At 41.1% G+C, this 24,420-nt stretch overlaps 1 protein-coding gene across 2 annotated transcripts in view; it reads right to left on the bottom strand.

Annotated features, from left to right (window-relative positions):
• Positions 1-1,613: 1,613 nt before the first annotated feature.
• WNT9A (Wnt family member 9A) overlaps positions 1,614-24,420 on the bottom strand; it is a 118,206-nt gene continuing 95,399 nt past the window's right edge. For both annotated transcript variants that reach the window (XM_075214147.1, XM_075214148.1), the window contains 2 exons: positions 13,397-13,659; positions 1,614-4,556 (listed from right to left, as the gene is read on the bottom strand). In XM_075214147.1, coding sequence (XP_075070248.1) covers positions 4,083-4,556; positions 13,397-13,659 — 737 coding nt within the window. In that variant the 3' untranslated portion in view covers positions 1,614-4,082. The remainder of the gene's footprint in view (positions 4,557-13,396; positions 13,660-24,420) is intronic.

The raw sequence follows: 24,420 nt of genomic DNA, 5'->3' as shown, positions 1-24,420 counted from the left end.
TTTAACTGTAAAAGTTTTTATTAAGTTTTGCCATATTCAGTAAGGGAGGGCAATATTTTTTTATGTTGCATTGGACCTATAACTGATTTTTTTTTTTAAATCAGCACTGTATTATAAACAGGCCCCACTGTCTCCTTGCAACCCTCTCCAGGCAATACAGCGTTTGGTAGGACTGTATATTGGAAGCATAAGGAAAACACTAATTAGGAAGGGAAAAAAAAAAAACAGAAATATTTTCTAAATCACCGGCCACCGGCTGCTTAATCTGCATTGGACATGTGTACACTTGTGTCAAACTCAATGGACTTTCTCGATGTGTGTCCCAAGTGACTCAATTTTTTTGTATGCTTTTGAGCAGCCCTGAACGCGTCGTGCCTCAGATTTTATTTAAAAAAAAAAAAAGCAATTTGAAAAAGTATCCTTTGACCAATGACAGCAACACATTTCTCCTTAACCTTCAGAGAAATAGAAAATATCTCATAGAAACTAAGTACATGTATGGAAATCATGCAGGTGGACGATATAGAATATGAACACTGAGTCATTGAGGAGAGCAAAGCAAAAAAAGGAGTAAATTTGCTCCTGCACATAAGTTAAATACTGGCTGGCTTTCATCTAGCACACAAATACATAATAGCTTTATTTTTACACTGAAATTTAAAGTTGATCTAGGACATGCCCTACCCCAACTATAAATCTGTCCCCACATTCTAAAGGTACCTCCCCCTCCAATTCAACATGGTTTTGCCAAGGTGCAAAATTACTACTTTTTTTTTTGCTTTGCTCTCCTTAATGACGCAGGTCCAGTGACTCTTAAGACCGTAATTCTATTACGTGCAGTGATTTTTAACTGTGTTTGCTTGACCTCTTGACAATTACCTTACAGTAACTGTAACTACCTCTACATACTGAGGGTTGAGTACCAGCTGTCGTCACATATGGAAAGTACGTCAAAGATTTTAGGTCTGTTTTGTTTAAAATTTTGTAATACCACAGGAAAATAAAACCAACTATGTACACTATATAACAGGAAAAGCAATATATCCACATTGTCATAAATACATTTTAAATACAGAAAGCATCTAGGCTTCAGTGCGTGAAATACTATACTCATAAGAGCTTTTTCCGCTCAGTAGTTCATTCGTCCTCTCCTGCACTAACACACTTTGCATTTCCTGGGACTATTGAAAATATGTCGATAGAAAAAAAAACTGTGTGCAATTAGTGTACTTGATTCAGTCAATCCAACGCGTTTCTTGATACACACACAGACATGCAATTTCTTCATAAGTACTGAAGGCACAAAATCTGTGTCTACTCAAACAAACATATATATATATATATATCTCTATTTAAAAATGGAGTATAAAAAGATGTTTATCACTGTTAATAACTGGACGTAATACCACAATGAAACCATAGTATGGTCTTTCAAAATGCTTTTGAATAAATAAATGTTATATATATATATATATATATATATATATATATATATGTATATATACTGTATCTACATACTATATATACATATATATTATATATATATATATATATATATATATATATATATATATATCCACACTGAATACAGTTTAAACCTTTAATGACCAGATAATTGCTAATTACTTTATACAGTTATTAAATATCTAAGAATTTAGTCATTGCTGTGGAGTCCATAAGCCTGTTAGTGAAAAGCCCTGTTGTGAAATGCGTTGCGAGAATACTGTGCAGATATTAATGAGCCTCTGGGAGGTTGGAGGGGTAAGTTTTAATGGGAGGATGGTGTATGTTGTCATTAGTTTTGGTGGCCAACATTTAATCTCAGTACTGAGTAGCTGGTAAATACAAAGTGAATGTGGCTGCGGAGAACTATTAGGGTCCATAAGGGCATTCAGCTACTTCTAAAACATGAATTGAAACCTGTTCTTAATTATCGTCTAGCAACGGTCGTCTATAGCAGGCAACAGCTTTACAAACCACCAAAAAACAGCTTTTACGCGCAACAGAAGAGTGAATCACATGCAAAAAGACATAAATACTCATGGATCTATCCCGTAATAAAACTGTCTTGTCACTTCCTTAGCAAGGAGCCCTTAAAAGTTTTAGTGAGCGCATTGTGCATTCTGTAAAATGGTAACAAATGACAGCCCATTCTAGTCTGCATCTTGTCTATGCAATCATAGACAAACCGAGGGGGGTTTCTAGTGCCTGGAAACCCCCTCCAAGCCTGGGGCACTGTATAATTGAGGTGGCTGGACCCTGCCACCGCTTCACACGGCTCTGTTTGAAAAGGGAGAGCTGCGTGCACCTAACAGTAGTGCACGTAGCATTGCCCATGTATATTATGGGGATAGGAAGAGTTGGAGAGCAGCCCAGCACTGTCTAATATTATAGCCACGCCCCCATGCATGCTGGTCACGCCCACTGGTGGCGTGGTGTGGAAACCCCCACTCTACAAATCCTGCGTTTGCCCGTGGCAATAGCCATCCTTGACTGGAAAAACGGCATATTAGACTGTATATGGTCCAGTAGCCTTTACTTAAAAGAAAACGATCAACTTTTTATGCAGATATCAACATATTTTGATTTCAAAACTGGATTCGAAAATATCTTGGGAATAAGTAGTGACAGTTTTCCTTGAATGGTCACCAAACTGGGCTGAAATGTTATTCCCTGGCAGCGAATCATTGTCCATTGCTTGGTTTAGCAGATGCTTTGTTTGCAGAAAACCAACTAACAGGTCAGTTTTCTTCCTCCTCTTCCCTTTCATTACACTAATATAGACTTACACTGGCCTGTCTATATTTAGGATCAACCCGAGTAGCTTTTTCATGCTTCTTAGTTTTCTAAACAACATTCTTTAAATTAGGTCTCATTTGATATGAAATATTTTTTCTATTTCACAGTTTAGCAAGGGCGAGGATCTGTTGTCGTCTTGTTAGACTGCAAGATCTGTGTAGCTGGCAACATTTGATTAATGATACCATAGTCCTTTACATATAGTGGTTATTTTCATACAGCCTCTCTAATAGACTCTACTGCTTCTAGTATTACAGTAAGTGGAATGAAATGGTAATAATGTACATATTTCTTTCTCTACGGATTAGGCTGGATTGTCAACTTGCCTTTAACCAAGATGTCTGTGTTTTTAATTTACATTAAAATATTAAATGGATACGTGGGAATAAGTATTATTCTGATCTAGGTTATGAAAATAGGAATCTAAAAGAGCTGTATAGTTATAACCTCCACAGGGACAGTTTTTTAATCAAGGAAAAAAAAAAAAGCAAAATATACGTCTATATTTATATATTTATACAATGAAAAATAAACTTTTCTAGTGGTTTTTAAGACAGTGATAGTGCTAAAAAGGCATCTGGATTTCACGGATGCCGTAATCTAAAGACAACTTACTTTTTAAGCTACGTTGATCTTTACTCGTCTAAGATGTGATGGCACAAACATCAGTTCATAAAATCAATTTGTGTGCAGCGTCGATACAAGACCAAAGTTGTTGTTTGGTTTTGCATTGTTTAATACGCAAGCGTCCCTCGGCGTAGACCATTGCAACCGCCTCCAGGCCACACTTGCGTTTTCTTTTGCGAAAAAAAACAAACATAAAAGAAAACCCAACAAAAACAAACAAACAAAAAAATAAAAAACACACAAGCTAAACTGGAGAATAGAATTGGTTCCCTTCTCATCCAGTTAATCTTAGTTAGAGGTTTTTTTCTGTCCTAGCAAAGTTAAGTTTGTCTCCAGTCAGACTGCGTCACCGTTTTAGAACCTAAATGTTCACGGAGGCTGGTGAGAACAGAAAGGATCGTGAGATGACCGTGTTTAAAAGATGGCATTGGAATGTCCACTATCTACCCAGGCAATTATTTCATTACACTCGAAAAGGTTCCACCTCACCCTACAAAACCCAGAACATCAACAAGAACACAATTGGGTAAAGCGTTACCCGTCAAAGTGCTTATGTCATAATATATAGCTCTCCATCCAAAAATTGTCTATCAAACCCTGTTTGTTTCCATATGCTGTGACGGTGTCATAACATCTCCACGGAGAACAAGAGTCCGCTAGTCCTTGCAGGTGTAGACCTCTTCTCTTTGCGTGCACTGCTTACACTCTACATAGCAACACCATCGAACCTGACACTGGCAAGGTCTCGTCACCACTTTACTCTGCGTATTATGTCCTCGACCACAGCAAATGCTCTCACAGTTCTTGTCTTTGTAACACCTCCTCCCCGACGTCCCGGGAGAGTACTTGCTCATCAGACAAAAGTTTGGCGAATCCTCAATGTAAACTAGGTCTGTAGTCCTTGGGATTTGGTCACTGTGCCCAGAAACCGGCTTTTTGGGTGGAGAAATGTCCCCTTCTCCGGTGGCTTCGTTGGTGGTGCTTCCTACTTTGAGCGAAGTCTCGTATTTTTGCTTCAGCTGCTTTCCGATTTCATGAAAAGGAGAAAGCTGCCTCCAGCAGGTGCGGACTGTACAGGATCCGGACACTCCGTGACACTTACACGTGGTCTTCACTCCCGATTTTATGACCTAAAAGGATAGAAAGACGATTAAATCAGCGGCATACAAAGGAGGAGAGGTAAAGATGGACCAGCAGCACGTCAAATATTGAAAATAAAAGATTCCAACAGAAAAGTCAATTGTACAAAGTGGTTACAAAGAGACAATTGGGTAAATAAATGACCTTGTAATGAATTTAAAAAAATAAACAAAAACAGATAGTGGGAGATGGTGTCATATCAAGCTTAGAAACTCATTATGGGTTGGGTGCAAATTGCGCTTTTTGCGTAGGCACAAAACGTACACGACCGCCATCATCCTGAAAGGCGTATCTTAGGGCTATGTCGGAGTCAAAATCGTCCGCATCTATAAGAGGTGTGATTGACTAGCGTCTCCAAGTCCTCAGTGTACTGAACTTTATTATTATTATTATTATTATTAATTATTACCATTTATTTATATAGCGCCACTAATTCTGCAGAGCTGTACAGAGAACTCACTCACATCAGTCCCTGCCCCATTGGAGCTTACAGTCTAAATTCCCTAACATACACACAGACAGACACACAGACTAGGGCCAATGTGTGAGCCAATTAACCTACCCGTATGTTTTTGGAGTGTGGGAGGAAACCAGAGCACCCGGAGGAAACCCAAGCAAACACGGGGAGAACATACAAACTCCTCACAGATAAGGCCATGGTCGGGAATTGAATTCATGACCCCAGTGCTGTGAGGCAGAAGTGCTAACCACTGAGCCATTGTGCTGCCTAACTTACATGTTAACACCCCTGACACGCCTCTGCAAGCGCCACTCTTAATACAAACTCAAATTGTGTGCATTGCTAGTGTGGGTAGCCCCCTCCTTTTTTTGAGATTAAAGGGTACCTAGGTTAATTATTTGGATCATTGTCATGACCTAATGAATGTGTGTCAAAGACGGTTAAGTGTGCGGTCTGGGTGGATCAGGATCTGTTTTGTCCTGATTTTTTATTGGGAGATGTTTTAATATCTAAATATATATATATATATATATATATATATATATATATATATATATATATATATATATATATAAAGAACTAAAATAAAGAACAACAAAGACAAAATATATAGAATGTGATATAGATATTTGTAACATTTCGCTATTCCTTGATGATTACATAAATGGAATAAAGACAACTAAAGAGAGACAGGGTTAATCAATAATAGTTCTCTGGAATCTTTTTGGTTCATGGAAACTTGTCAACGTCATGGTTCTCTGGCTCTAAAGAGAATTTCATTCACCTACTTCCTCGTTCAAGGAAGAATCCATTTATCAATGTTTGCTAACACCAAACACTGGGCGAGAAAAAACACGGCATCTAATTTATAAAAGGGACAATGGCTTCTAGTGAGCGGTATTTGTGGTGTAATCGCGCTATCATGTTATACGTGACTTCTGATGTCCTAATGCAAGAGACTGATGGATTAAGGTTGAAGCACTTAAAGAGGCACTAATCGCTAATAACCTCAGGGAGGTACGAGGCACTTTATTCTAGTTAATAAGGTCACTGGTTCCTAGTGGCTCACGCCTCAGCGATGTTCCCAGATCCTGGTAAATTGATAACGCTGCATTATCATGAAAATTGCTTCAACCTGCAAACTGTCTGCCTCCGCTGTGTGTTTGGGAACGGTTATGTTTCTAAATAGAGCTTATTCACCCAAGGGCTCTAAATTATCACTGCATGTTCTTTATAATTTATCACCGCTTATCACAGCGATAAAATAATCTGTAATAAACACAAGGTAGCATTAAGATCTCGCCAAGGCAGGCTGAGCAATACTCGTCAATTCGCCAAGCCAGTCTGGGGGGACATGGGTCACCTGGCTGAACGGTTTATACAACGTGCAGTGGAACTGAAATCCCAAATTCATTCCGCTCATTAAAAAAAAAAAAAATATGTAAAAAATTTAAATGAAAAATATATATATGGGGAAACCTAATATTGCCACCGGTAATAACCTATTGTTGTTGAAAACGAAGCTATAAAGCTTTCCGCCTTATGGTAAACATGCCCCCCCAGTGGTAATTGAACTACAACTCCCAGCATGCACGGGCTTGTTACATTTTTTATTTTAGGAAGTCTAAGTTCTCAGACTAAGCTCCGCTACCGGGGAGCCTTCTACAAGACATATATAAACTCTCAGGCATGTATTGCTTTAGTCACGCTTGAAAGACCAAGGAAAACGTGAATAAATATTTATTGACAGTTACTTTATGACTTAGCTGTGAAAATCCTGCGTGAAGCAGTCAAAATTGAACTTGGGCACGGAGCTCAGGCTGGGATCTGGCCAAACTTTGATGTTGCATAGACCATTTCAGAAAAACGCTCTGCGTATCAGCGACCGGGGCCAACAATCACACCTCGTTCCTGTGACAGCGGAGACCTTCACACGTACCATCCCATCACACACAGTAGCGCCCAAAAACGTAACGCCTGCTTCCACAAAGAGACGATTTATTTTTGCACGGTCACCAGGTCGGTCAGAGGCTGCTTGTCAAACACGGTGACTGACTTATCGGCTGAGAGGTTGTGTTGTGTTTTCACTTACACATGTATAATATATCATCAAATGGTCACTGTTGCAGTAGTATATTATCCAGTAATAATACATTTACGAGATGTTATGTTTGTTGGCTAAATATGACCCTGTACTAAGCACCATGTTTAGCTATGGGGGGATGAGCAGGGTATTTTGAAGACAGTGTGCCGGAACAAGCACATAGAGCAGGAACCTGGAGAGTATCTGTTTCCTTACCGGTGACACAATAAGCTCTGGGAACGCTGCGCGCAGCATTTATGGAGCTTATCGGTGCTAGAGTGACAGAAACCTGGCATTTAGCTGTTTGCTATGTGCAGGTGAAGGATGCAAATACACTCCTGGTTGCTGTGCTGACATACACCGGCGCTAAGCAGATATCTGCTAAAGGAACCCGGTTCTTCTGACTCGACCTCAGAGATTCTCTACTTATGTTGCCTGCAATGTGCAGGAATAAGAAGAGAACAAACTCAAATAGGAGAGTGTACAACCTGTGAATGCTGCAGACCTTAGTCCTGAAAACTGCTTGCACTTTGACAGGCAAAGTCGGGACAAGCACAGTGGACAAACAGACCCAAAAAATCTGCACTGTGGCAATGCGTTTTCTGATTCATAAATTATCAACAGAGGAAACTAAACAAGGGGGTCTAATATTCTTAATTAGCGGAACTGAGCCGGAGTGGCCTGGGAAGCGGAGTAACTCTCGCCGATATTTTTTTTTACTATCTAGGCAATAAGTGATTGTTTATCTCTGTCTTCAGTGACGAGAACCAAAAAAATAATACTTAACTCTGCATTAGGGGGATAAATAATAAATTGGGTCTATTTACATCATCATCATCATCTATTCATATAGCGCCACTAATTCTGCAGCGCTGAACTCTCTTACATCAGTCCCTGCCCCATTGGGGCTTACAGTCTAAATTCCCTAATACACACAAACAGACATACAGACTAGGGTCAATTTCATAGCAGCCAATTAACCTACCAGTATGTTTTTGGCGTGTGGGAGGAAACCGGAGCACCCGGAGGAAACCCACGCAAACACAGGGAGAATATACAAACTCCTCACAGATAAGGCCATGGTCAGGAATCTAATGACCCCAGTGCTGTGAGGCAGAAGTGCTAACCACTGAGCCACCATGCTGCCCATTTATATAACCTGGCGATATGGAATACTTTCCAAGACGCAGCGATAGGACACCTTCTCTCTCCGCTATTCCCGGGGCCGCTGGGAGACGCTAAGCTCGCCGGAGTTACTGGCTTGCAGCGGTAAGAGGCGACCTTACTGCTCCGCCAGCCGGTCCTTGGTTCATCTGCGCATGCGTGTGCACTGGAATCTGGTGAAAACTCCCATATTCGCTGGAAAAAGGGCTATTCTCCTATTGTTAAATAGACCCCTTAGACCTCCTCCAATGGAACAGGATGACAAAATTATGAAAAAACGTTGAAAAGCTGCCTGTCTACCGACAATAACTGTTGTACAAAGCTCTCTAGACTGAGTTACGTTCCAATGTCTATTTAGGAGGTTAATAAGCAGCCACTCTCCGCTCGCTGTGCGATATATACGGTACATATGATACGCAATACTTCATTGTCATATTTCCTAGACCGTGCTCTGAAAATCAGCTGTGTGTTAAGTTTCTCCCCAGGAAAATAATAAGCCGGGTGCCCCCTCCACTCCTCCAGCCCATGATTAGTCTGGTAAGTAAAGAAAAAAACATGAACAAATCCAACATTCTTTAGGACATGGCCTCTGCTGTACAGTTCATTGAGAGGAGAGAAGTGATACATCACAGAGATGGTAGAGTGCCATGCTTTACTGGGTAACCGCATATCCCTGCAGGGTGCCCCTCACATTCGGGGGGGACATGCTTGATCAAACACACCTCAGTGAAGGTCGGACCTCGGGGGATTAAGAAACTTAGCAACGATTCTGAATGCTGGTTTGGAAGTCCTGCTTAATGATACATTGCTGAGAAACATGGACAAATTTAATTAAAACATCCCACACTCAAGACGAGTGGAACCTGGGTGAACGAATGTAACTGCTTCAATGCCGGAGGGGACCCACAGGACGTAATGGTTGTCTGCTGTGAGAGAATGGCCCAGGCAGACCTTTAAATGTAATTGCAGATTAAACCATTATTTATCTCTTATTATCAACATTGTGAATAGCCGATCTTCATGTTCCATCTTCCAAGGAATGTCTAATTATTATTCATTACTGACATTTACAAAAACACATGTTGCTGGCTATGTCAGTGTTTTCCAGCCATGCGTTTATATCATCCGTTTGAGTTGTTTATTTTCGTAGCTCTGAGATACGACATAAAGCAGACGAGATAAAGGCAGAACGGTGTCGTATCAAAGGGTACAATTATAATATACCACTCAGACTGATGATGTAAAAGCATGACTAAAAAACACTGAAGGGAGACAGAAAGTATTATCAAAGGAGGGAATAAACAAGGCAATAAACTAAAGGTGGGTAATCTCTTTAAAGGATGTTTTTTGTACAGCAGGTTGCCGAGAACGGTGCTGAAGCAATGACCGACGACGGTGAGTAAAGCCTGACCAATCACAGGGTTAATGTCTTATGCACAGCTGCGGTTGACTAATGCGCCAACCTATCTAAATCATTAATACGATATTTTATTTTTGTAATATTAAATACAATCTACACGCAGAATACAGACTTTATTTTAATGATAATAACATGTATTTAAACAAGGATGAAATGACTATCCAGACATTATAAAAGACTTAAAGTCAGAAACCCGTGATTGGTCAGTAATTGTAGTACAGTTATTGGGAACCTACCTCTGCTTGATGGATCTGACAATTCGTCTGGTCCTCGATACAAAAAAAACAGTCAGAGCAGGAGACCCGCCCTTTTGTTCCAATGCACATTGCTCAGGGTTGTCAAAGCCCCTCCCACATGAAATCCCCATTCACAGACCGTTAGCTGTACCAGTGAAGCATCCGAAACGCTGGATCTGCCAATCGCTGGTGAGTAAAACTTTGTATATCATACATTTTTAGTTTTTTTATGGAGACCATTTTTAATTTAAAATTATTCAACAAGCAAATGAGATTGATTGTCTGCGTCGTTGGAAATTTAGCTAAATATTGATTTTAAAGATGGAGTTTATCGCTAGTAGGAACCAACCTCTTGTGATCTTATCACAAATGTTTTAGAGATAACAACGTAACCAAATGATTAATACAGTAACTATATTGTTAGTACAAACAATGATAAACGTGTGTAGAAAATCAGACGTGACGTCACGTGTCACGTGTAAACACATTTCCCAGCTTTCAGGGACTGTCCCAAGCTCTAAAGATTTGTGCCTGGAAATGTTTGTCCCTGAAATGTCCCTATTTTTTCAATATTCTCACTATATTTACTTATCCTTTGGGCTTTATAAGTGAATATTTACTGTAAGATAGTATTTATAATGCCAACAACTTCAGTAAACACATCATCACGGGATGCAAACCAGTCCAAGGAGTAGAACGTGTGACGGAATTAAAGGGGTAACTCCGCCCAGAACTGACAATTCAAGTGGAGTTCAATAAGTTAAACAATAATACAAAATATCACTTACGTGGGGTCTGCCGGTCCTCCGGGTACTGGTGGGACCTGTGATATCTGTAAGCGCCCAGCGATCCTCTCCTCGCTCCTCCTGAGTCAAATGGAAGGCGCGTCGCTGCTTGAATGGGAAGTTTGCGCACATTAACACCTCCGCCAGCTTGCAAGCGAGGGTCAGGAGAAGCGAAGAGAACGTAGCTGGACTATTACAGACATCAGGGGACGGCCAGACCCCGGACAAGTCATTTTCAGCATTGTTGCAAAACTTAATGAACTCCACCGAAAACATTATGGTTCAATGCTGTCAATGCACCTCTCCAAGGCAAAGCAAATCTGGAAGTTATTTTAAAATTGCGGAAACTGTGCACTTTAATTTTATTTAAGAAAAAAAACAACATTAACATCTTGTAAGGCAGAAAACCACACACAGCATCCCTCAACGTACGCTTAAAAGCAATTACAAGACGGAAATATATGTTCAATATAAAGAACAAAACTCCGGATCATCTCACATTAACAGGACAAAAGCAATGGGGAGATCTGTAGACTCAGGAGTTAAGCTTTAATGATTTGCCATTATTGGGGTAAGTGCTGGGTGCAAGTGGAAGAGGCTCCCAGACCATTGCCAGAATTGGGAATTTGCTTTCACAGGACTAACAGCTGAGCTTTATTTGGCAATAGAGGGGAAATTGTGTTTTTTTAATAAGAGGTCCATTCAGATCCCAGACATTTCAATAAGGAAGAGACTGAAGAGGCTCTAAGTTTAATTACTCGCGTCCAATGCCAAACAATCTTCCTCTTTCTTTAGTGATTGAGGTCACACTGAAAGCTCTTGTGGAGACACAATAGGACCGAACTTTCAGGGTGATGATTTCATAATCTGTGTCATGGTTGCAAAAACTTTGAGAGATAGCATATAATAGGGAGATTTAATCACGTTACACATGAGTCATGCAATGTATGATCATGTGTACGGCTACTGAAGACTCACACATTTCCCCTACGGCCGGATGTAGAATAACAGACCACTACATCACCATATATCGCATGTGTGACATATTTTCTTTTTCAGTATAGTTATATTTGTAACTATTCTATGGAGATGAAATCCTAACTCACCTGTTACCTGTTATATTGTTTGTAGAGCTTCATAGTAAGATATTATGGGTTATGCGTGAATTCGGTCTTTGCATGAGTCAGAACGAGATTGGCGCCAATGAACACAATTGTGTGCAATTCATGTCCGAACACAAATGACACTTACGGGGGAGGGAAAGGGCGAACGGATTTAGGCAATGTACAGTAAGGGAGCACAGAGGCCGTTCCGACGTGGATGCAGCCAATTCAAGCCCTGGATATCTCGCAAGTACTTTATATTAAAAACTACATGTATGTGTGCCACTAGAACATGTGTATGTTAGTAAGAGAGACTATAAAAATGTATTGTATATAGAATACGAATTAAGAACATCCTGATTTATGTGTTTAATGTAAAAATCCAAAACGTAATAAAATATATATTTTTAAGCACATATTTTAATTAATGATTATAGTATTATGTGTTGTTAATTCATTTTCTGAAATACTTTTTGTACAATGCATTCTGATGTGACTTTATATAGCACATATACTGGTGAGTATCTTGCACCAAGTTCTGTCTGTCTCCATACGGCAAGTAATGTATAGCAAAGGTGGCTCAGTGGTTAGCACTTCTGCCTCACAGCACTGGGATCATGAGTTCGATTCCCGACCATGGCCTTATCTGTGTGGAGTTTGTATGATCTCCCTGTGTTTGCGTGGGTTTCCTCCGGGTGCTCCGGTTTCCTCCCACACTCCAAAAACCTACTGGTAGGTTAATTGGCTGCTGTCAAAATTGACCCTAGTCTGTGTGTCTGTCTGTCTGTCTGTCTATGTATTAGGGAATTTAGACTGTAAGCCCCAATGGGGCAGGGACTGATGTGAATGAGTTCTCTGTACAGCGCTGCGGAATTAGTGGCGCTATATAAATAAATGATGATGATACCCAGATTCAAATGGAAACGTATCTCGAGATCCGCACAGACTTGAATACGGGCAGAATTACTTTCACGTTTTGTGCTCTTTTTTTACTAGTTGCCTTCGGATAAGAATGGGGCCCCCTATGGATATCTATATCCTTACTCACCTGTTTATTCCGTTACCGGTGATACTATATTGTTCTATATAATAATATAGTAACCCTTTTCTATTATTTATATCAAATTACATCTATTTATAATTGATTGCGTGTTTTCATATACTGCATCATGCTGCAAAGTTTCACCTTTGATACTGAATCTTGTTTTTGCTCCAATGTAATAAACAAACAAACCGGTTATCATCTATTTAAAATGTAGATGAAACTAACCAATATAAACTTGTACATACATGATGTCATTGTATTGTTCCATGAACGATAGAGTATATCATATAATACTGTACATAATACACAAGTGATGGTAATAAATGTATAAACACACCTGTAAATGATATATGTATAATCAGTGAGTTCTGGGGGTAAATGCATCAAACAGTGATTTTTGCACAGAACTGATTGGCAACTTCTAATATCCGCATCATTTACAGTATTGAGTGCATTATGCCATATTTTACAGAATGTTTGTCACCCTGCCCTTCTGGCTCCTCCTACCTGTGCGCACACACAGCATACACCCACCTTAATCCCCACGTTGGTGTTATGTAGATCCACTCGTGCTCGGAGATCCCTGTCAGATTTCTTCCCCAAAAACTCCTTGACAAACTTGTTGCTGTATTTCAGGTTGTCTCCACAGCCCCCCCACTGCCAGGCCTCCCTGTTCTCCAGGTCCGGGGCCTCGTCGCACGTACAGCGCTCCATCCGGCCAGCGCTGCACGCTTTAGCCATGGCGTGAGTAAGCCCCGCTGAGGAAATGGCGTAAAGGAACGCTGTTTCCTTGAAACCTGGAAAGGAAAGAATGAAAAGTGTCAGTGCTGGGTTCTGACTTGTCGTGTATAACGCATATTTTACTTCTGTGTGTATAGCAACGGTCACTTGTATATGTTCCCATTGTGTCATGAACATTTTACTGATTGGCTACAGGTTGGCCTAGTCCTGTGAGAGTTCTACTGCTGTGATTGGCTACAGGTTGGTCTGGTCCTGTGAGAGTTCTACTGCTCGGATTGGCTACAGGTTGGCCTAGTCCTGTGAGTACTTATGCTCTGATTGGCTATAGGTTGGCCTAGTCCTGTGAGTGTTCTACTGTTCTGATTGGCTACAGATTGGCCTAGTCCTGTGAAAGTTCTACTGCTCTGATTGGCTACAGGTTGGCCTAGTCCTGCGAGTGTTCTACTGTTCTGATTGGCTACAGATTGGCCTAGTCCAGTGAAAGTTGTACTGCTCTGATTGGCTACAGCTTGGTCTGGTCCTGTGAGTGTTCTTCTGCTCTGATTGGCTATTGGTTGGTCTGGTGCTGTCAGTGTTCTAATGCTCTGACTATGTAACTTATACATAGACACAATGACATCTCCGGGAAGTAAATTCATACGAAGCCAAACTAGTTAGCCACCTTCAGACGATCTTAATTGATTGGTATATACACGCCCTCCTTCAACTTTTACTAAATAAACTGCTTCATCTTTCTCTTTCCTGCTGTGATTATCACCAAAGACCTTATATATCACATATATCACATTGCACTTGGATACGAGTTACAATCTTCTGCTCCTGTTTTTTCCACCTACACGAAGATGGGTAAATTATTTAATTGGTGTAAGAGGTGATTTCTCACAGCCCTGGATAGTGTAAGCTGAATTTATGTTGGAGAAACAGGAGCAGAATAATGTAAGAGATTCTGTAAGAGAAATATAGGTTTATATATATGAAAAGAACACACTGACTGGAAGAGGATTATGTGACCTGAAAAGCAGAACTGAGGAATATTTTTACAGGAGGCGAACGCTGCAGTTGGGTTTCATGAAGACCCCGGATCGCAGCCAGTTCCCCCGGGTTGGTTTGATGTGGGGCATATGGTAAGCTGTCTGGATAGTGTGCCACATGATTGCACAAGATATTAATTAACAAGATAATAAAAGCTATCTGAATACATGCATTCTAACCTCAGGTGTCTCCCAAGCCTGCCACCCACAGCTCTCTAGTTACCCAGCGTCTCACATCACCGACCAGAACATTAACCCTTTCTGTGCCGGGAGGACAGGGAACTGAGACGCAGGGCGGTCCAACGTGTCGGCAACCAGAGCTCCAGGGGTTAATAAACCTGTCACCGTGTAACCAGGGGCCGGTGTAGATCAGATTACGGCAACAAATGACACTACACGTCTTATCAGCACGTCACAACCTATAGGAGATTATCACAATCACCGCTTTGTAGGTAATATCTGTTCATGTCTGTCCTAGCACAGAAACTAGAAGTTACTAATTGTGGGTTTGATTCAAGTCCGAACGCAGCCTGCGGGTAAAATACAAAAAAAAGAGCACAGAACGTGAGCGGAATTCACCCGTATTCAAATCTGAGCGGATCTCGAAACGTGTTTCGATTTGAATCTGGGTGTAAGTACGCTCCTGTCATATGTAGACAGAAGCAGCAGTGCAGGATATGCGCAATTCATACGTGCAACATAAAGTCCCATCAGAACGCATGCAAAAAACTATTTTAATAAAAAGAAAATAATCAACTCATAATATTATAATCATTAATAAAAAAATATGTGCTTTGTAAAAAATATGTTTTTTATTACATTTACTATATAAATCAGGATGCCCTTAATGTGTACTGTACATACAATGCGTTTTTATATTCCCTCTTACCTGCACAATAAATAATAAATGTTTTTATTTAAGACTAATAAATCAGAAAATTTATAGTTCAAGTGCACTTTATAATGCACTTATTGTATACACTGTAAACACAGATATTCATGGTTTATTCTCTGTTCAATTCCTACAGATCTGTACAGTGGTAACAAGGAGAACAACTAACAGACATGTTAAGTAAATGTCAGTCTGTTACTGATGCAGAACAAGATCACAGGGAGGAGACTGACCCTGCTCACAGGTCACAGTGGATCAGAGGGGACATCACCAGGTTAATGCATTAAAGATTTGCTCACAATGAAAATAATTATTTTACAATAGAGCCTTCAGCTCCCCTTCTGATTCAATGTTTTTGCTTTGTCTGATTTATTCTGATTGGCTACTGGTGTTTAAAATCCACCCATCAACCCCAGGCAGCCTAGGTTCATGTCTAGTGCCGCCCTGGAGACAAAACAACAGTTTTCCTTTTTTATGTTCATTTTTCCTATGTGATTTGTCCCAGAATTGCTGAGGGAGGAGGGGGGAGGGGGGGGTAGATAACGGGACAGGGCAGGTTTTGGAAATGAGCCCTATATAACAAATACCCCCAGGGAACAGTATATAATACAGCCTCTATGGTTCAGTATATAATACAGCCTCTATGGTCCAGTATATAATACAGCCTTTATGGTTCAGTAAATAATACAGCCTCTATGGTTCAGTATATAATACAGCCTCTATGGTCCAGTATATAATACAGCCTCTATGGTCCAGTATATAATACAGCCTCTATGGTCCAGTATATAATACAGCCTCTATGGTTCAGTATATAATACAGCCTATATGGTTCAGTATATAATACAGCATCTATGGTCCAGTATATAATACAGCCTCTATGGTCCAGTATATAATACAGCCTCTATGGTTCAGTATATAATACAGCCTATATGGTTCAGTATATAATACAGCATCTATGGTCCAGTATATAATACAGCCTCTATGGTCCAGTATATAATACAGCCTCTATGGTTCAGTATATAATACAGCCTATATGGTTCAGTATATAATACAGCATCTATGGTCCAGTATATAATACAGCCTCTATGGTCCAGTATATAATACAGCCTCTATGGTTCAGTATATAATACAGCCTCTATGGTCCAGTATATAATACAGCCTCTATGGTCCAGTATATAATACAGCCTCTATGGTCCAGTATATAAGCTTGGCTGTGTTATATACTAAGGAGTGATGGATAATGTTGGTATAATTTACTGGGCATGGGGAATGGGAGCTGTGATACTAATACCGGGTGATGGGAGATATAATATGAGCTGCGTTAGTTACTAGAGTTGAACAGCTGATGTAGGACAGATGTAACTGCTGCCCATAATATCACATTCACCTAATGCGGGAGAAAATGGTCAACTATTGCCAATATTTTAAAAAGCAGATACAAAAGGCGGCACTAACCTAGGAGCGGCCCTTGTAGGTCTGTCCTGCATGGAACATCCTGAGACATTCTCTCGTACCCCACTATGGTGCATTACTGGCACAGTTGGCATTATACCCACATAATACGAACATTCTACATTTACTCTGAATGAGCAACATATGTTCCAGAAGTAAGATGCTGCAGTTGGAAATCTGCTCAGCTTATATGTATATCATAGGCCGGGACAAGGGGTAGACACATACATCCGCTGTGTTCATACCCAAGCATCAGTGTGCGGTATGAGTGCAGTGGGTGAATCTGTGTACTTCATATTACAGCTACATGGGCACAAGGGAGAGAATGGTCTAACAAGAAAACGTCTGAGAGATAAGCTGTAGGTGACCGTCTTATGCTGGGTCACTGCATGTAAATGGATCCGAGCTGCCCAGCAATTTGCTCTATGTCAATCAGCGGCATTCGGACGCTGTGCGCGGTGCGACTGTGATTTGTGAGGACGTTCCACCAGGATATCACATATGTTCCTGTTACAGAATCCAGCTTCATCCAGGATTCACACCAAGGTATATACGCAGCATGTAAAAGAAAATCCTATAACAGGATCACTATTATTACTGTAATTGTTGGTTGGCTTAAAAGGAAATATAAGCTAATAACATTCACATATAAAAAAATTAGACAAATACTTGTTAGAGCTAAATATATTTAAGTGGAAATAAATCCTAAAAAACACTGATTTTGAAACGTCAGTAAAAGACATTTTTCCTTACATGTGACAGAGATGAATGTATAATACCTACTGACTAGTGACTTCGCTTCAGCCAACGCACCTTTTCATACCTCCCAACATTTAGCATCCCGAAAATGGGACAAAGCCTCGCCCCTGCCCTGTCCAAAGTACTGACACATCTGTGTAAACCTCCACCCACATTTCTGATAAGCACCGCCCCATTTGTGGTCCGCGAATCAGGATGTCCCTCCAAAATCAGGGCCATTGAGCGGTGAGCCTATGACTGGAGGCCGCCATTATGTTGTCTGAAAAAGTAGTAAATAATAAAATACTACTACAAAATACTCCGGAATGGGACATATCTGACCCTGCTCCCAATACCTCCAGCCACAGCCTTCCCCTGTAGGTACAACGTATGGGTTACTGGGGGTACCCATCTGCCCAATCTAGAATCTGATCTAGAATCACATTTCTGTCCTGCTGGTTCTGAACCTTTGTCTATCATTCTTATTATAATCACTCTACAATAGATATAGGGCCAGAAAAGAGGGGTAACAGATTTCAGTTTTTAATTTTTGGGGAATTCAGAGTTTATTATTCCTGAAGGGGGGATTACACACAAAAAAAAATATTTTGGGATTGTGTATCTGCACAGGCAATGTAGGATGCCCTGGAACATGAACTCGAAGACAGTGGGCCCAGGAGCTGACTAACGTCCGAGTCAGCACTCTACGGACTATATCCTGGTACCCGCGATCATTGGGCAATTCAGGAGTCCTGGCACCCTGTGAACTGTGGTAATGACGTTTTATTGCCGGGGAGGAATTGTCTTATATTGACAAGGGAGAAAAATGACTATCCGGGACGGTCACAGGATGATCCACAGCCCGCTAAGATACTATATCTCCATGGACAGTCCTGAGGAAGAGGACTGAATTCTTCTCCTTCTCCCTATATGTGTCTGTGATTCCCGCCCCTTAATCTTCCTTCCCTTCCCCATCACACTGCTTGAACTTTGTTGAATGTTAGTCTGCTAATAAAGTTTTAGGATTGTGATTACCCTCCCTTACCCCCTCACACCCGTTTACCCCCTTACACCCATTACTATACTGTTGGAACAGTTGTCTTGTTGAAGTGATGAATGAATAGTGCAGGACTTGATATATAGTGGAGAATGTAAAATAGTGTACCTTATGTCTTGTATTATGCTAGATACATAGGTAAACCAGGGGGGGGGCGGGGGGGCGGGGGGTTCCTAGTGCCTGGAAACCCCCATCCAAGCCTGGAGCACTGTATAATTGAGGTGGCTGAACCCTGCCACCGCTTCACACGGCTCTGCTTGAAAAGAAAGAGCTACGTGCACCTAACAGTAGTGCATGCAGCATTGCCCATGTATATTATAGGAATAGGAAGAGTTGGAGAGCAGCCAAGCACTGTCTAATATTATAGCCACGCCCCCATGCATGCTGGTCACGCCCACTGGCGGCGTGGTGTGAAAACCCCCCTCTACAAATCCTGCGTTTGCCCCTGAGATAGTATGTCTGATTTACGTTTCACAGTGCATTGTGTTTAGGCTATGCTGTATTTAATCTTCATGAAATAAATATACTACAAATAAAAGGTGACAGAATCCCAGGGGAAAGGACACAATCAGGTTGGGGAGGGGGTAGGAGTTGCAGAGGAGGGGAGAGGGGAGATTTGAGTGCCATAGAAGAGGGTAAAATAAACGTAAAGCCCTTTAAATCTCTATCATTGTCATTTTCTACCTTCTGTGCCATTCTCTCCTTTATTTCATCCTCAGTCTTCCTCTCCCACTTCTCTCCCTCAATGAGATTTTATCTTTCCAGTTACAACTAGATTTCCAAAATACAACATACAAAACTATTTGACGCCTTGAATAACAAATCATCTATAAAGGTTAAGGTGTTAAAAGAGTTTAAGAAGACCTACGCCAACTTCTTCCAGTACAGTGACGCTTCAAAGTTTGCAGAGCACGTAAATTTTGCACTGTACATATTACACTAAGGGCTAGATTTACTAAGCTGCGGGTTTGAAAAAGTGGGGATGTTGCCTATAGCAACCAATCAGATTCTAGCTGTCATTTTGTAGAAGGTACTAAATAAATGAAAGCTAGAATCTGATTGGTTGCTATAGGCAACATCCCCACTTTTTCAAACCCGCAGCTTAGTAAATCTAGCCCTAAGAGTGAAAAAGCTGTTAAAAGTATTAGAGCAGTATTAACAGGAGTGTCGTCTGCACCAGGGAATTGTGGGTAGACATATGCAAATGACCACATATACAAAATAGCTTCATATAAAATGATTAAACATTGCAATCATGTAGTATAGACAGAAGCGTAATCTCGCACTTGTATCCATGCTGGACGCCGGCAGTGTTTAATCAGTCTGTATAGAAGGAGAACAAATGCTGCTTATTTGCATATTTATATCTAGAATTCTTTGGTTCCCATTTGAAATCATCCGCAGATTGTGAGATACAATGCTGGCTTCAGTACAGCTGCAAATGTGAATCATAATTAACACTGACGATTCCACAGACAACAGGATAACAGGAGAAACTTTTTTAACATGTCGGATTATTCTCAATTCTTTGTGGGTCAATTAGGAAAAAAAGGGATCTGAGTTCCTATGTCAGCAATTAACGGGGGCAGGTCAGAAAGTCAACAGTGATTGAGATCTGAACCCTGACATCCAGAGTAATTACTCATTCACATAATTAGGACAGACTATCTCAGGGATCAGCAGTAACAGACCTGGGGGTGCCTGAGAATCCCCCTAATGATCCACCGTCACGTGATATAAAATGCACTATACCGAATTTCACCACTTTTCTTTCTCTGCAAGAGCCTCCCATTTCTTGGGACTTTTGGCTGGACGGGAGAATTTTTATATTTGCCCGGCCACGAGACTGGAGCCGTACCCACGTGGCACTATTTACTGCACGCCTTGATTGTGACCTCCACTTTTATGGGTTTTTTCATGGATCAAGAGGTCGTGGTTCTCCGAAAATCTAATACACCCCCCCCAGACCTTTCATACCCTCCGTTCCTGGGGCTGGACAAGTTTACGAACCCTTGGTGCAGCTTCGACGGATCCCAAGGTAAAGGGACACCTCCTAGTCTTGAGGGCGATATCCTTTAGGATCAGCGATAGGGGTGCCCTTCCTCTTTAGAGGAAAGCCTCAAGTGTGCCGCATCCATTTGCACATTTTGATTTTTGCACCTTTTTTTCCATTAGGGGCACGGAAGCAGCGATCCGTCTTCAATGAAGAAAAAAAACAACCAATCCAGGGGTAAACGCAGGATTTGTAGAGGGGGTTTTCCACACCACGCCGCCAGTGGGCGAGACCAGCATGCTTGGGGGCGTGGCTATAATATTAGACAGTGCTTGGCTGCTCTCCAACACTTCCTATTATATAATATACATGGGCAATGCTGCGTGCGCTACTGCTAGGTGCACGCAGCTCTCCCTTTTAAAGCAGAGCCGTGTGAAGCGGGGGAAGGCTCAGCTACCTCATTTATATAGTGCCCCAGGCTTGGAGGGGGGTTTCCAGGCACTAGGAAACCCCCTCGGTTTGCCTATGCAATCAGAAACAAGCTTTCGCCAATCTACTGCACGTTACACTAGATAGGGCTGATATCTGAGTTACATCACACCAGTGATTCTTATGTTATTAAAGAGGAATTAAACCTAGTATGGTTTTGCACAGTGTTTAGTGCATTATGAAAATGTAACAACGATGAATTAATGAAATGAGATGTTTAACGACAACTCTCTCATCAATGTATTCAGCAAAGGTAACTGCAATAATAAATTAAGTGGGAAGTTTAGGAGCGGAGCATTTTGTACCAGGAGAAAGTGGTCCTATTTGGAGGCTCTGCTACGTGCAAATACAGGGACATGGCGGGGGCAGGGGTGGCACAGTGATTACCCCGGACGCATAGCAAAATTTGGATAAGGCCCAGACGCCCTGGAGCGAGTGTACAGCAATATGCACGCTGAGTGCTACGGCTACAGGAGGTGCAGAGTCTCTATGCTCTATCCCAGGGGACAGGAAAGTGATGGTATGTTGTGTTGAGGGTATATAAATAGATCTTGGCTTCCTACACTCGCACTATCGCTCGCATTACCGACCCTGCGGCTGGACGTGTAAATCACACCGTAAACTGATTTGAACCTGTGGGTTTTTCTCACACGGGTAACCAAGAGTTAAAATGTTTGTGACTTGTGACCGGAACATACCACAGACCCCGTCACTCATTCTGCAGATGTTCTTTTCATATACTACCAAAGCTAATAAGTCATCACTGTCACAGCTGCCCCATGCCACATATACTGCTGTACCTAACACATATCATAGCGAGGGAGAATCCAGCATTAAGAGTTTGGCAAATTTTGGCTGGTTGGGGGATCCCAAATTAATGTGTGGACTGAATTGCAGTAAATTCGCTCATGGGGATCATTTAAGAAGTGTAATTAGTAAAATTGTTGTTTAAAGTCTCATTTTTAAACAATAAGTTTAATAATAAAAATATCACAATGAACAAAGCAACTTTTTTAAACAACTTTTCTTCCCTAAAAGTATCTTGTTTCCATTATTATACAACGATCTGTTCATCAGCGGGGGACAGAAGTTATACTCAATATCCCTGTGCTCTGATTGGGTAAAGGCTGGTTTTAGCTCCACCCACTTCTACATTCGTTAAGCACAGAATGCAAGAATTTAAAAAATTGCTAACAATAAATGCTCGCACCCTAGTAAAACAATTTGATTTTCCCTCTATTATAATAATGTGTTGTCAAAGTTATGAAAATTGGTAACTTTAGAAGTCAAATCGGCAAACTTCAGCCAACGGGGGGGCTACCACAGACTCTCTGAGATACAGAAAACACTGTCAGCTAATTGTTATTGTAATATTGCTACTCAACACTGAAAAAACTATTTTCATGTTCTTTCACAGATGTGTAGTAGAAAAATGAATATGAGAACACAATCTACCCCATTGTAAACCAAAATGTGTCCCCAGGTACTTTGATTTTTTTGCTTTGTCTTACTACTAAGCAAACATAAATAAATTAGAAAAGGATCTCCCCAGGGAACCGTTCGCGGAAAAGAGCATTTTAATCTACGCACTGTGCCTGGGAGCTAGCACTCTATTCTAACTGTCAGTAAGGATCACAGAACAAACTGCTCGATCCACAACCAGTTCTTTTAATATACAATATTTAAAATAATATTATAGGACCCGGTGACAAGTCTTCTTTAAAGGTGGATTATGGTAGTGTAAATCATGATTCATAATATTTAAGTCAGTGTTACACGATACAATTAGATGACGGCAGCCACATGACAAATGGAGCGAGAGAAATCACTGGGAGAGATTTGACCGCTGTACAAGGTTCTGATAGAGATAATGTGGCCCAACACACACGACAATTCTACATGAATAACACAAGGAAAAACTTTACCTTCACATTTAAGTTTTGTGACATTAATTACAGGATATGACCCTATAATTAAAGAAACATACAACACACAAAAAAATATTTATTAGTGTCTCTTGCTTTTAGAAGGTGAACGATTTATGTTCTCCCCGTGTTTGCATGGGGGTATTCCTCCGGGTGCTCCGGTTTCCTCCCACACTCCAAAAACATACTGGTAGGTTAATTGGTTGCTATCAAAATTGACCCTAGTATCTCTCTCTGTGTGTGTGTGTTAGGGAATTTAGACTGTAAGCTCCAATGGGGCAGGGACTGATGTGAGTGAGCTCTCTGTACAGCGCTGCGGAATTAGTGGCGCTATATAAATAACTGATGATGATGATGATGAATCAAAAATCACTGTGCGAGGGTCAGATGGACTATATTATTCTCTGCCTCCTTCAATGCGACTATCACACACTGCTCCCCCGTCCCCCCGCACTGGTTCCGATGCCTGCTCTGTAATTAGCAGATTAGGGGCTCGGAACTTATTTTGGGGAGCAGCTGAACTGGCTGGGCGCACGGATTAGCTCCTGCAGCCTTACTGTGGTCCGCTGTCCCTACAACCTGGCAAAATTGGCCCTAGATCCACCCATACATGAACGCTTTCTACAGTAGGCATCACCGCAGTGTATGTCACATTCACCCTACCACTTGCTTCACTATTGAATCTTTCTGGTATTTAACACATGAAAAAAATCCCTGGAAGGGTTACAGGACACTTAATATCAAGTGAACAAAAAACACAACAGTGTAAACCATCTGCCATTTGCCAATCACTGGCTCTATTATGACACATACAACTCTTACCTGAGCCAAAACATTGTTTTAACAGAAATACTGTCATACTATGTACACAATTCTATTAACAATTATTCCCATTTGTGTCTATTGCTCTGCAAATTTCCAGATACGACAGGAACAAATTAAATTCTGTATTGTGAACGTACAGGAATGTGAATCTATTTGTATCTTTATCCTCCGGTGTATTTAGGAACTAAATTGCCCATAATCCTCTGTCCAATTCTATACAAATAAACAGAACGGAGTAAAACATTCAGGGTAGTACATATCAAATGCTGAATGCGGCAATGCCCGGCCCCAGAGCTAACTATTGCCCGCCTCCGCAGAGTCCCTCTGCCTTGTTCTCCTGAGCAGGCTCACACCCCAGAAGAACAGTCTGGGCTCATCAGGACAATGGACCACTACTGCCGAGAGCCCTAATCTT

The sequence above is a fragment of the Mixophyes fleayi genome, chromosome 5 (assembly GCF_038048845.1).
Source record: "Mixophyes fleayi isolate aMixFle1 chromosome 5, aMixFle1.hap1, whole genome shotgun sequence".
Taxonomy (NCBI): domain Eukaryota; kingdom Metazoa; phylum Chordata; class Amphibia; order Anura; family Limnodynastidae; genus Mixophyes; species Mixophyes fleayi.
Note: the sequence above shows the minus strand (reverse complement) of the source record. Positions and strands in the feature narration are given on the sequence as shown.